This window comes from Pieris napi, chromosome 9 (assembly GCF_905475465.1).
Source record: "Pieris napi chromosome 9, ilPieNapi1.2, whole genome shotgun sequence".
Taxonomy (NCBI): domain Eukaryota; kingdom Metazoa; phylum Arthropoda; class Insecta; order Lepidoptera; family Pieridae; genus Pieris; species Pieris napi.
The window spans coordinates 12,933,133-12,947,044 of NC_062242.1; the positions used below are offsets into that span (position 1 = coordinate 12,933,133).

The following is a 13,912-nucleotide window of genomic DNA, read 5'->3' on the forward strand; positions in this document are numbered from 1 at the left end:
TATATTTTACAATGTTGTACAAACATATATATAATGTTGAATTTAAAACTAAAAAATGTTTTTCGAGTACCGAGTATTACTCCAAAAACTGTAATGGCTTGAAGTTCTATCATTTATTTATTATAGCATACCACATCATATATTTTAAAATATATTACAATAACGGTGAACATAAACTTTACAAAATTAAAAAAAACAATAAACATTACACTTCCTACTACAATTTTTTTGTATTTAGATGTGATAATTGAATTGTATCTTATGTGTATTATTTGTATTGCCTGATAGTAATATTGTATTATTATTATGTACAAACTTTCCTTTTACGTATGATGTAGGAGTCTTTGGACTTCTCAAAGTCAAAAGGGTAACACCATTTAATAATATGAAGCATTATTGTTCGTTTGAAGTCTAATAACCAATTTCACGCTTTGTCTTATAATTCAGACAACAATTTAATACAAAAGACCAAATTATGTGAAAGAATGAAACACGATTCACAGTTTGAGAAATGTCGTCAATTAAAATAATTACAGAAAAGTTTATGTACCTACTACGTCTACCCCTAGCCCCGGTGCGCTAGTGTAGTTACATTATGACGATACTTAGGTATTACTATTTATTACTAACCTTATATTAACCGACTTCAAGAAGTCTTCTCAGTTGTGCTAATTGTATGTAACATTTGATGTATGATTTATATCGGGTATATCCAAGTTTCATCAAAACCCGAGACGTAGATTTTAAGATATACCAAGTATTTCTGAACAGATTTATGGCCATACGTCTCAGGTTCGGACATTGAGTTAATATATAATAAAACAGCTTATTTTGTTAAATTTATTCCCTATGTTAAGGAATAAATTTCGAACTTTGGTCACACAATGCGTAGGGGCGAGGAGAGCCTAGAGCAGCTCGTCGTGATTGGCAATACCTATGGCAAACGTGGACGTTCGCCAACGAGATTTACTGATCAAGACATGAACTCGTCGTCGTCCTTTAATACTGTACATTGTTGTAAAAGAAGCGCAGGACCGAAATTGGTGGAGGAAATTATTGGCGCCATAAAGAGAAGCGGTCAAACGTATAGCAGAAGGAGCTTATATTAGATGGAGATCATTAAACAAACTAGTTTCGATAAGTTTTAATTATAACGTATTGTAACTTTATACGTAGCACAACAAAGAGTTAGAACAGGTATCGATAAAGCATCGCACAGCACTGGGTTAATTCAAAGTTGTAGCACAAAGAGGCTTCCCTCTTTGACGCACGCAACATTTTCAAAGGAATGCAAACTTTACGCTCAAACTTCTTGCGACTTTAGAAATTTTTTGATGAGCACTGGTTTAACTGTTGCTTTACTTGAAAAATCACTTAAGATTTCAGTTGGAAATTCAATTGTATACGATAAAACTTTTTAAATTGTTCACACTTTGAATCTAGGAAAAAACAACTTTCTTTATGTCTTCTTTAATGTCTCAAATTCTTCTTCATATGATTTAGCTTAAGCAGTCTTTAAACTACCAAATATAGTCAAAGTAGAGTATATCTATCTCAAACATCAAATGCAGAAATCTCATTGGATTGGATAATTTTTAATGTTTCTTAAAAGAAATTCATAATTTGGAATTTTCATTAATAATTAATTATCCCATTAAGCTTATCTCGTAAGTAATGCCGAGATAGCAGGAATTCTTATTACGCTTTTTAATTATTTTTAAGGAGATTCAGTATTTTTTATAGGTTTAGTATTTTATAACTATTTTACTTATAATAGTAGTTTGGGACTTTATACCATAACTTACATAACTCAACTTTTCAGTGGTATTCACTAATCACATCACACATACAGTAGTCTCGATAAAACATAGTAGATTTTTTAGAAAATTCTTGTTAAATTAGAAAATATTGGAAATAAATAAATTCTCCACGATTTTCCAATTATCCGCGCATTTTAAAATTCACTTTAGATTCTTATGACGCGATGTAAATATGAATGAAAAGATTTTAAGCGTCCATTTCTTAGTTCAATAAAGTAAAATGTAGTAGATTTTACAGGCTATATAAAGATATTTCTTGAAGTTTCTAGTAATTTCAAGTGCTGGCCGGGAAGTAGTTCGCGCGGTCGGACCTCACCTGCTGTGGACAGAGGTGGCATGGAGTAGGTTTATTAAAACGACTGCTTGAAAAATTAAATTCATACAAATAAAATTGTCATAAATATTTTCTTTTAACCGTTAACCCATTTGACCAAATTAGTGTGAGAAGTCGAAGAAGAATCTGATAAAACAAATCTTATCAAGTAATTTATGTAACAGTTCTGATTTTTTTTAAGAATCGATAGATATAAAATAAATAGTCCTATATAGCACTTAACAATTTAAATCTCACTACTGTTCTACTACATTACACGAAAAACTGCTATTACTATTTTATTATATAGAAGCGGGAGCTCTATAGCGTTCCCTATTCCATTTATAGTCGTCAGCAGCCCCTAGCTCCAATAAGTCAAATTCAATAAAGTTCACAAACGAAAACCTTACACTTTCTTACTTTTCAGCGCCTCTTGCTTTAAAATTTAGCAAAATTACAGGTTCTTATTTCAATCGTTAAAAATATATTATTACGTAATATAATAGTATAAGTATATATAAAAACATGTAAATGGCATATCAGTTACTACCGTAATTTAATTTTAGTATAATTGTGTAGGTGTGCTGTATTCAATTTGCGACAAAAAAAACAATATCTGGTGTACATAGAAGGCAGAGCTTAAAGAAAAATGATCCATAAAACAGATACAGAATAACTCTACTTTAGAAACTCTCTCTCTTACTAGACTTCCAAATTAATAAAACTATTATTGACCAAAGTTACTTGGTTTAGTTGACTTGATTTGAAACTAAAGCATACATCTGAAAGAATCTGCTTCTCTGCTCTATCTTCCCTATATATGTAATTGTTAGCGATTCCCGAGTAAAAAAATAATTAGGTCGTATAAAATTCACAAAGAACTCCGAATAGATGTGAAGAGAAAGATTTAAAGTATTTTTTGCTAAACGCACTTGACGTTGAGCGATGACTGGCTAAATTTCTTTTTGGACATCCACGGGGAAAATAAGTTTTACCTTTTGTAGCCACAAAACCTTCGACGAAGGTGAATTCTCGAAAACAACGTTGGAGCTACCTTATCAACTCTAGTAGTACTGTTAGAGTAATATTATAAGTAAAGAGGTTTAATTGGTTTTTATTTTTAATTTACACCAGCGCATATTTTACATTATATATACATAACTCGAGGTTTTAAGTGTTTTTTGTACAGCTTTATTTTAAAGATATAAGGACTTAATATACTGATAATAAGTAAAGTATATACGTATATTATTAGACAGCAGATGATACCGAAAAATATCAGACTCCAAACAAATACTTATAAATTATAATCCAACCCTAATTTCTACTTCAATTTTTTACTTACCAGTACTTTTATCACGACGAACAATTGATCAATTCGAGGATATTTTAAAAAGCTTTCAATCAAACAAATTGATTTAAATTAATGTCCGTCTCAAATATTTGTTAGGCCTCCCCCATCACTACCGTAACAGAATTAATTACATTTATTTTACCTCAAGTTATATTGTGAAGTGCTATTAATCCATTTAAAACTTCCTAATTGTCCCTTTTTGAATATCAATGTGACAAACTCGAAGGGAAGAGCGAATCAAGTGTACTGTGAAACGTAGTTAGGTTTATGAAGGGGAGTTTTATTCGTAGAAATGGCCAAATATGTTGCCTAGTTACTTGTTCGACGTAGATAATCATTTTCTTTCAAATATATATTCTAAATGGTATTTAAGCTAATAAAAAAGTCAACGTTTGAGAAGTAAGTGATAATCAACTATGCGCCCATATAGTATAAGATCCCGATATACAACGACCTTCACCGACATGCTTATTTAATGAAACGTATTTTATATTTAATTTAATATGTCAATAAATATAATCCATATGGGTTGCCTAGCAAATTTCAGTCCAGAGTATGTTAAATTGATATTAAAAAAAAATATTTTTTTATAATTTGCATGTAGTTAATTTTTTTCAATCAATATTTTTAATCAGGGTAGTATTATATATGTATGTATCACTATAACTTTCTTTTTTACTAAAGATATATATATATACTTTAGTGTCACATAAAAAATATACACATAAATAATTAATTGATTAAAAACAACCTAACATTTGCATATTCTATGGGCTTCATACTTTCGATTGGTATAGAATTTATCTAATAATCATACCGGTGAAATGTTTAAAAAAATTTTTTTTTAAATTTAATTAAAATACTCTGGACTGAAATTTGCTAGGCAACCCATATGGATTATATTTATTGACATATTAAATTAAATATAAAATACGTTTCATTAACTAAGCATCTCGGTGAAGGTCGTTGTATATCGGGATCTTAGACCAATAGAGTTTATGAGGGGTGCTACGCCGTAGCACAGTTTTAAACCAGACCGATTCAGACTAACGTCAATTTAAAAAAATTAATCTATTAATTTATCACTTAAAAAATGCAAAAAACAAACAATATTTATTTACTGTATTGATTGGTTTTGTGTTATTTTATAGGCTATGAAGAAAAATTATAACAATGGATTATGGATCAAATCTAGAACAAGTAGTAATTATCAAAATATTCACCTGTATATTTTGACTTGCTGGTGTCAGTAGTTCAGTGCCGTTGAACCACTCGATGGTGGCAGCAGGACGGGCGCCTGAAACGCTGCACATGAGCGTCAACAGCGTTCCTTGCGTCACATGTTCGCCTACTCCCGATATCGCTATCTTGTTTGGTGGTACTGGAAAAGTAATAATGAAATGAGTTTTCTCTATAGTTATCACATTTCAGTTTTATTAAAAATATACTGTTAATAAGATATTTTTGTGATGACAAAAACAAAATTCATAATAATTTGTACAATCATATCAAATACTGATAAAGATTTTTAGACAAATTACAATTATCTAAATATTTACATTTTTGATAATACGAGTAATTAAATCTATGTACTGTTGTCAAAAACATTATGATTTGTAATAAAATTAATTTTTTTTTGTAATAAAGTTTGAACATTCGGACTCGAACAATGAATAAAAATCATCACCTGTTCAAATGTCCCTCGTGTCCCAAATGTTTTATTAGCAAACTCAGCGAATGTGAATAAGTTAGTAGATTGCACCCAGGAGATCGAACCCAATAGTTTTTGGGATCAAGTTTTGAAGAGCTATTGAAATGTCGCTCGACGGCGCAGGACTCGAGTTGTGATTGTTTTATTGTCTGATTTCAATCAAAACGGAACGCCCTAGTTTAAGTATTTAATTGATAATCAAAACTAGGATTATTTGTTCTTAACATATTTTGTAGTAGGTAGGTAGGTATCTATTTTAAAAAGTAAAATATGAAATAAATACTACCAACTTCTGCCTTGTATATTATATTGTTTATGTGAAGATAATATGTATCAAACACAAACTAAAGTATATACTGACAGTTTTTTTACTATATAAATGTAACTCGGCTTAATGCAGTGAATGTGAAAATTATTTATTCCTGTCACTTAATGTACACCTTAGAACGTCAATAAAAATAAATTATATTTACAATTAATGACAGTTCTCGATTCGAGAGCGAAGAACGGACTGGCAAAAAACTTCACCATTATTTTATATATTTTATTTTATAAGATAACTGTAAGAAACTGCAATCACTGCAAGTCAGAAAAAATAAACGTATACAGTTAGCTCATATAATATGTATAATAATCTACACATAGTACTAAACAGGTTGAAGCTTTATGCGTGCATTATAAATACAACCAATAAATTTTACCAAACATATGTTTTTTTTGTCTAATTTCATAGTAATATCTTTAATATCTGAATGATGAATGAGCTAATTTGATTAAAATATCCTCTCCCGAAACCTTGGCATAAAATATTATTATATCAGTGAATTACAGGCGAATTTCCGTGGTCACTTAATATAGAAATATGGATTCTTTGATGTGAAATAAATCGACAAATCGACAGAAACGAGGAAAATCCTCTAGGTGCCGATAAGTAATTACTTCACAAGTTACTTTTATAAGTTATTAGTTGGAGCGATGAGAAAATAATTTCCTATTAACTTATATTGAGCCAGATAACTATTATTATCCGCATTCATTTCTCTATTTTGTGCCGATTAAGCGTACAAAATTTACTACTGTATATTCACTAGCTGTCAGCTTAGCTTACAATTTAGGTTAAAAGTTAGCTCATATTTTTCCTAGCCCCTCACTGTACCTAATTTAATTAAAATTGATGCATTGCGCACGTAAAACAAAACCTCTTTTGCATTTAAAAATAGGAGGAGATAACGTTTTGGAGTACTTTTTGTTTTTTTTGGCAATGGCTACATTTCAACCAAACTGGTTTCTAGTTTTGGGCATAGCTTAGTTCAGGCACTTTTTCATACTTTGAAATGGTTGTCCTGGGGCTATTTCCGGCGGATATTTTTATTCGGTTTTTATTTTCAATATTTTTGTAAGTGACGAAAATGCATTTTATCTCAATGTATACTATAGATTAAGGAGCTTTTTTTGCTTTTATTACTTTTCATTCAAGCAATGCAGCAATCGTGAAGACTTCCAATGTCTTGATACAATTATAATTAGATTTCAACGAGTATTGAATTTCAGGTGAAAATCAGGTGTATATAACAGTTATTTCGTTGAAGTCTGGCGAGGGAAATGCTTCAGGATGCGTCCAATATTGATAGAGGAGCTTAGAAGCGAAGTGAAGTGTTGGCAGTTTCGGAGTAGTTATGCAAAACAAACACCAAGACGTGTGCAACTTTGATTAATTGTCCCTCGAAACTTGATACTGAGACTAGTTCGCCCAAACAGCTTTACTCAATTTTTTGTATAGTTTTTTAAACAACCCACGCTGAGTTTTATTAGTTACAGCTGTCGGTCGAGCGTACAAATTCTTAATAGTCCGGAAACGCACTAGCGAGCCTCTAACTATAGGTGAGCTTACTGCTCGTTAGCTAAAAAATAAAATATGTGTAACGGAATAGTGTCCGAAGTCGAAAACTAAATAATTAAGAAAAAAAATTAACTAAGAACCACCAAACTAACATGCAACTCTATCTAAACTGGTCCATAGTCACCATCGGTTGTAATATAGCTGGCTTAGATAAAGGCCACTTTTAGATTTAGGTGCAAGATTCGTCTCTGTTGCCAACACGCCATATTTTACATAACAAGACATTAAGCTATCACTTGAGTGCTGTACTCCGAGCAATTTTCCGTGCCCCGCCCGATAAATTGCGAGACTCTAGCTAATAAGTGGCAAGATAGTGCCGCTAGGGATGGCTTTTCACGCCTATGGTTGTCGATAAAATAAATCTTTTTAATCGACAACTAATAAAACAAATGTCTGGGTTCTTGACATAAAAAATTTGATAGCATTTACAAAGACAAATAAATAATAGGAAATTTTAAAGGCTTTCAATGTTTTGACTAAGAAAGGAAATAGGGCGGCAATTAATAGCATTTCATTTAAAAATAAAATTGAAATTAATATTTTTAAGAACACTTGCTTTGTATGAAAATGATAAGGTTTTAAAAAAAATAAAGTTTTATACTTTAATGAGAAGAAAAAACAATGTAGCTTTTTAATGAGCGGGGAATTAAACCTAAACAAAATTTAATTCTATGGATATACTAATTAGCTGCTAAATAAACCTTACATACTGAAAAAGAGCATAAATGTAATGAAAAAAGTTCTTAATTTAACGTACAAAAATAATATAAACAAAAACTGATTATGAGCGGCTCCATTTTGCCAATTAATTCTTTTTGTATTAATTCAGACTAAAAGTTTCAGTAATATATATTAACTGAATGTATGTGTCCACAAATGAACAAAAATTAAATATTAATAATTTGATTTTAAACGTATACATTTGCATCCGTTTCATGATTACTTATCAATCTAATAGGCAAGTAGGTGATCAGCCTCCTGACACACGCCGTCGACTTTTTGGGGCTAAGGCAAGCCGGTTTCCTCGCGATATTTTCCTTCACGGTTCAAGCGAATGTTAATTGCCTAATTAGACAGAAAGTCCATTGGTGCAAAGCCGGCGATCGAGCCTACGACCTAAGAGCTGAGAGTCGCACGCCGAAACCACTAGGCCAACACAATTAATGTCTCATATGTGTTAGTCAACGCTATACACATGTTGTTACTTAGTTCGAGAATGAAACCGAATCAAAAGCGCAAATTGTCATGAATTGTTTCTCATAAATATAAAAGTTCTTTTATTTAACAGTAGTAATACTTAGTCAAGTCGGCTTACAGTGAGTAATGTGACGTCATCTAACATACTTAGCGACGGGATTATAGCAGGAAGAAAAATTATATTCTACAATGGGAATGTGTAAAGTTTTATTCATATTTATAATGATATTTTTTGCACTAGATATAAAGTATAATATATTTTACGAATAGTTCTGTAGTTGTTAATTTGGAAATGGCTTTTCTAAGTATTTTTTTTAAATTCCAAATGTTAATTTAAATTTAATAAAGTTTATTCCTTATCAATTGTGCCACATTAATAAGCAGGTTTGTTTAATGGCGTTTTTTAGGTCTATCGATACCAGTATGTCCCTAGCGTGATAGGGGTCGGAAATTTTACCAGCCAGCAATATTGAGAGGTCGATAGAATGCGGTGACGTCGGACACCACACTCTCAAGTGATAAATGAATTACTGAGTGTTAACGTCGAGATAATGAAGATTTCTCACACGTAAATAATATACAGGGTACATTTTTACCACAATTTAGTAATTAATCTTTTATCGGTAGTATCTTATTTGCTTGGCTTCTGAAATAAAAACAGTCTAAGCCTAAGCTTGTTGCCTAAGTCTAAGCTGGTTACCTAACTAAGCTTTTGAACCACTAAAAACTTGCTTGGTAAAGGTAAACATTAAGACAACAACAACTACATAATATACCTACTATATAATAATAAAAGCCCGTTTATTTTCTAATCATTCCAAAAAGTAATAATATACTGCTTTGATTTTCTACATTTTATACATTATTTTTATCTTGTTATCCTATATATTCTATATCCTAGCTACCTTCAGTACCGTCGCAACCCCTTCACGGTTGAAGGCCTCCTCCAGCTGACTCTGTCTATGGCTTTCTTTCTCCATTCGCCTCCTACTACCCCGCTTCTTTTTCTTCTATCCAATTTTTTTAAATATGTTATAATATAAGAACTGCTTTTCCTATCTTTCGTGATACTTCCATATAATCATAAGTTTAAATGAAAGAAGTGAATACTATGCAATTTAAAACTTCTTTATCACTTATATAAAATCAAAAGTTGAAGTTTTGGCTTATGCGGTATATCAGTGTAATTGAACATATTTTCTCTCTGCTTAAATCTGGTTTAAGCCAAGATTTTATCACCTAGAAACCGGGAAGCTTTGAAAAAGACTGAAAACTTAATTCCCGAGCTTTTAAGAGGATTACAAACCAGCTTTCACAGGTAAAATGATTAACAAAAATTCGTTACCCTTTCATAAAATTTTAAAAACTGATTTGTAGTAGAATATTTGATAGCTAAACAATTTAACAACTTTATTTATACTTATTTGAACGGCAACATATACGCTAGTGTTATATATGGTTGATTAAAAGTTAAAGAAATAAAACTATACATCTTGGATTTATTATACATTATTTTGGAATTAAGATTAACATAATTTTTCATAGTTGACCTACATTAGATAATCCTTAAATTCTATAAAATTATCATCAAAATAAAAAAATATTCACGTAAAGAAAGCTTCACTTATCCCGAAGCGCCCGGGATAATTATGCTCGTTAATTTCGCGATATCGCGCTTTCCTAATGAAAATTTATTTCTTCAAAATTAAACTCGGAAAGACTCGACTTGTTGACGGTGAGTCACTTTGACGTAAATGTGTTTTAACTTTTAATATAAGGTTTAATTTAACGGGTTTCCGCCGTCCTTAAATACTTTGAACGTGTTATTTTGAAATATGTTTAATATACAGAATGAACTCTCATTTCATAGCTTTGATGACTTAATTCATTTTTCAAGTTACACAGCTGTGTGGCAGTTTCGGTTTGGGTTCTTGTTTTGTCGGTTTTAGTATTCACAGAAGTAAGAAAACATAAATGCACTGATATGTACAATTGAAGTAAACAATGTAAAGTGAAAACTGTAGAGTTTTTAAACCAGCCAGTCTATAAATTATCCTCTAAATTAAAGTTTTATTTTATCGTGCTGAATTAGGGTTGCAGGTACTTTATTATTGAAATGAAATATATTTGATATAATATAGGAAAACTAACTGAACCAACTGTAAACGAAATAGAGTAGTAGTAGTGTGGACTCAATTTCCGCAATTAGACGCTCATTTAGTCCGATGTTCGTATAAACGAAGTAGAACGAGTTACAAGACTTCAAAAAGTGTCGGTTTGTCACTAGTTTGAACCTAATATGACCAAATCACTAAGGAAAGGAATCTTAGGTAATAGGAGATTTAAGTGCTAGAGGCAGCCCTACTCACCGTGATCTCAAATTTTAATATGATTTAAGAGCAATAACTTGGAATTAACTTCATCCTTATTTTTTGTCGGATTATCATAATTGTATGGAAATCGTTTCTTGGGGTGAATGTGGGGAGATTTGTGTCATTTTATATTACTTAAGAATTCTGAAAAATTTCATATTTTCTTATAAAATCTTCCGAATGTCGTTTAAAGGTCCCGGTTTAAAATATAATTTAGGAACGATGGTTATTATAGTAACAGCTGTGTCAATTTTGTGAATTAATATATCCTACAAGCTTTAACATGAGGTACTTTAATGAATCACAAGTAACGTTGATCTCATATTTACAAATTTTCTGGGCAAAATTATATTTTATATAATGCTATTTGTGTTCAGTTGACTGAGAAGATATGTGGTATTCCACTCACACCAAGCATTCTCTGTTCTACACCGAGAGCCAGGTGAGCAATATCCATTAAAACATTGGGAAACTCCTGAGATAGCTTTTGCATTTTACCACGGCCCCGGCGTTTATACTTCCGGCTACCTTCAAAATAACAAAATCTCGGGCTCTTACAAGCTGTGTTTAGCGGTATCTTTTTCTGCACCGCACACGTGACATTTAGGTGATGAATCTCTTTGGTTCAGATAACACCCAAAAAACCCATCCCATTCATTTAGAATTGGACAAAAAGGCATCTACTGTTCTAAAGCCAGATAAAGAAAGCCACTGTTTTCAATGTAAGATTTAGAATGCAGAAAGCTTATACGTAATCTTACCCCTAACATCCAATTTGAGTGTCCTTATGATGGGATTGTCGAGGGCGGCAGATGACACGTTGCAGACTAGCTCGCCGTCCAGCTCCGTCCGCGTCACGGTGAGAGGTAGCACGTGTTTTACCACCGACTGTTCTGTTATTGTTTGGGCTGAAATAAAAAAAATATAGGTACGTAAATAGAGAGATAATAAGTTTTAAAATAGTTGTTTACAAGTTCAAGAAGATTTTTTCGCAATCTATGTATCGCGATTTCTTTATTGTTTCTAATATCTAATTGTTTTTTCTGTATTATTCGAATCGATACAGAATTATCTGTTTGACCAAGACTGGCTACTTGTTAATATTTTTGCATTTCTTTAGCAATCAGATTTATCAAACATATAATTTATAAAAAACAATACTAAGTTGCTGTCGAAGTCATTTATAATCAACTACTTATCAGTACACTTAACAAAGTAATAATCGTATTAATTTATTTTCTCAAAAGTTATTTACACCAAAACCAAAACGCGCAGTCAGCACCTTCCCATCCTAAACATCAGAACTCGGAGTCAGCAGAACAAACTGTTAGGCTGAAGCCGGTCCGCTAACATCGCCAGTAACTGTTTGGTTAAGTCTTGTTTAGATATCGTTATCTTGTGTTTACTGAGGCGGGAAAATTTAACTAGTTTCATATATAAATAAATATGTTTTATTAAAAATTCCTCAAACGGCTGAACTGTTGAAAGATATTGAAAAATCACAAATGCGAGGAACCCTAGTCGTTAGATTAGTTATGTATAATAATGTCGAGTCAGCATTTCGTGATGATAAATGCTCTTACATAGCGAACGGAAATTAAACGTTATTTTGTGCTTTTAAAACATGATACCTGGGTGATGTATGTCCTTAAACCCAGTCTTAGGAAATGTAGTAATGCTCGCGAGAGACGATTAAGGTAGAACATAATATATCATATCATATTTAATATGTTGCATAACCTCTTGTAATTTAAACATCTTTCAGAGAGAATTTATTGCCAGTTCTTCTCGTCCGCTCTACGATTTGAGAACTGGCAGTAAATGTAAAATTAGAAGCATTTAATATGTATTTCTTTATTGACGTTCGATAAGTGAACGATAAGTGAACTTAAGTGAAATGAATAAATTATTTTGAATTTCAGTAGTTTGTAAATTGATTAACATATTTGTTGTACGGAAAGTAACAGCCTACGTAAAGTGTATCGGAGATCAATATTTAATTTATCATAATTTCTAAAATGTTATCCTAACATTCAATATTATGAGGGTTTTGTGAACAACATTTAAAGTATTTAAGTGTCAGTATATTGTATTCAAGATTTCGCCTCTACGAGTTCTATGTACTAATATCCCGGGCATAACAGCTCCATTTGTTATAGTTTTAGTGACAGAATCATTAGTGTTTGAAGCTCTTAAAGATCACTTAGTATTATCTCACAAAAGCTTTTATATTTCATACAATATATCTAACACAGTACATATTGACACTATGTCATGAGTTACACAAGTTCTTTTGTATTACACACTGAACTAGTCGCCACCAACTTCGTCTTTCGCCCAGAGATCAATAATATAATAGAGCGTCAAATTTAAAATATTTAGTGCAGTGGGTTTTTCATGATTCTACTTCAAAGAAAGACACAAATAGATGACTTCTTCAGTCGAGATAAAGTTCACTTTTAAAGTGTTTCTCATATAGTCTTTGGTATATTAATATAGATAGATAAATTCATCTTTCGTTTATACAATCTTAATATATATAAATTACGTGTCACGTTGTTTGTCCGCTATGGACTCCTAAACTACCGAACCGATATCAATCAAATTTGCACACCGTGTGTAGTTTGATCCAACTTAAAAGAAAAGATAGCTTACATCTCAATTTATACGCGCAATATTATTTTATTGCAAAATATTCGTTTATTATTTGATACAATTCTAACAGATGGCGCTGTGTTAAAAGTACCAACGTTTCACATAAGTTCTCCTACCGTTTTCCTTGAATAGTTTACTACAATATAACAAAAACCTTAGCCACAGCAACGCTTGGCCGAGTCTACTAGTATAATATAAATAATTTATATTAACAACGGCATCAGGCGTATTTATTTCTGCCTTACTTTAATTTTATGATAAAACTACTAGTATTGTTATGTACTTGTGGTGACTGGTCGTACTTGAATTCGTGTATGATGGTGATCTTAGTTATTTGGACTATGTATTTGCGTGTTGTTCCCACGAGAATGTATGTGTGCTCCTATTTCACCATGCCTCCTGCTGATAGAGGACAAATCATTGTTTTTAATTTATTTTATTATTATTAATTACTTATAATGTCATGTGGAACATGGTGTGATGGTTGCAGGTCCTTACAAACATTGTGTCAAACAAAAAACTTGGCGATTCAAAAGAGTGGCGGAGAGTTTATTGCCAGTTCTTCTCTTCCGTTCTACGCCCTTGATTCG

General features: G+C 31.7%; 1 protein-coding gene across 15 annotated transcripts in view; it reads right to left on the reverse strand.

The window, feature by feature from the left end:
* LOC125052239 (hemicentin-1) overlaps nucleotides 1-13,912 on the reverse strand; it is a 193,334-nt gene that overhangs the window by 23,709 nt on the left and 155,713 nt on the right. For all 15 annotated transcript variants that reach the window (XM_047652945.1, XM_047652942.1, XM_047652946.1 and 12 more), the window contains exons 6-7: nucleotides 11,429-11,575; nucleotides 4,711-4,868 (exon numbers count right to left, since the gene is read on the reverse strand). In XM_047652945.1, the coding sequence (XP_047508901.1) occupies nucleotides 4,711-4,868; nucleotides 11,429-11,575 (305 nt within the window). The remainder of the gene's footprint in view (nucleotides 1-4,710; nucleotides 4,869-11,428; nucleotides 11,576-13,912) is intronic.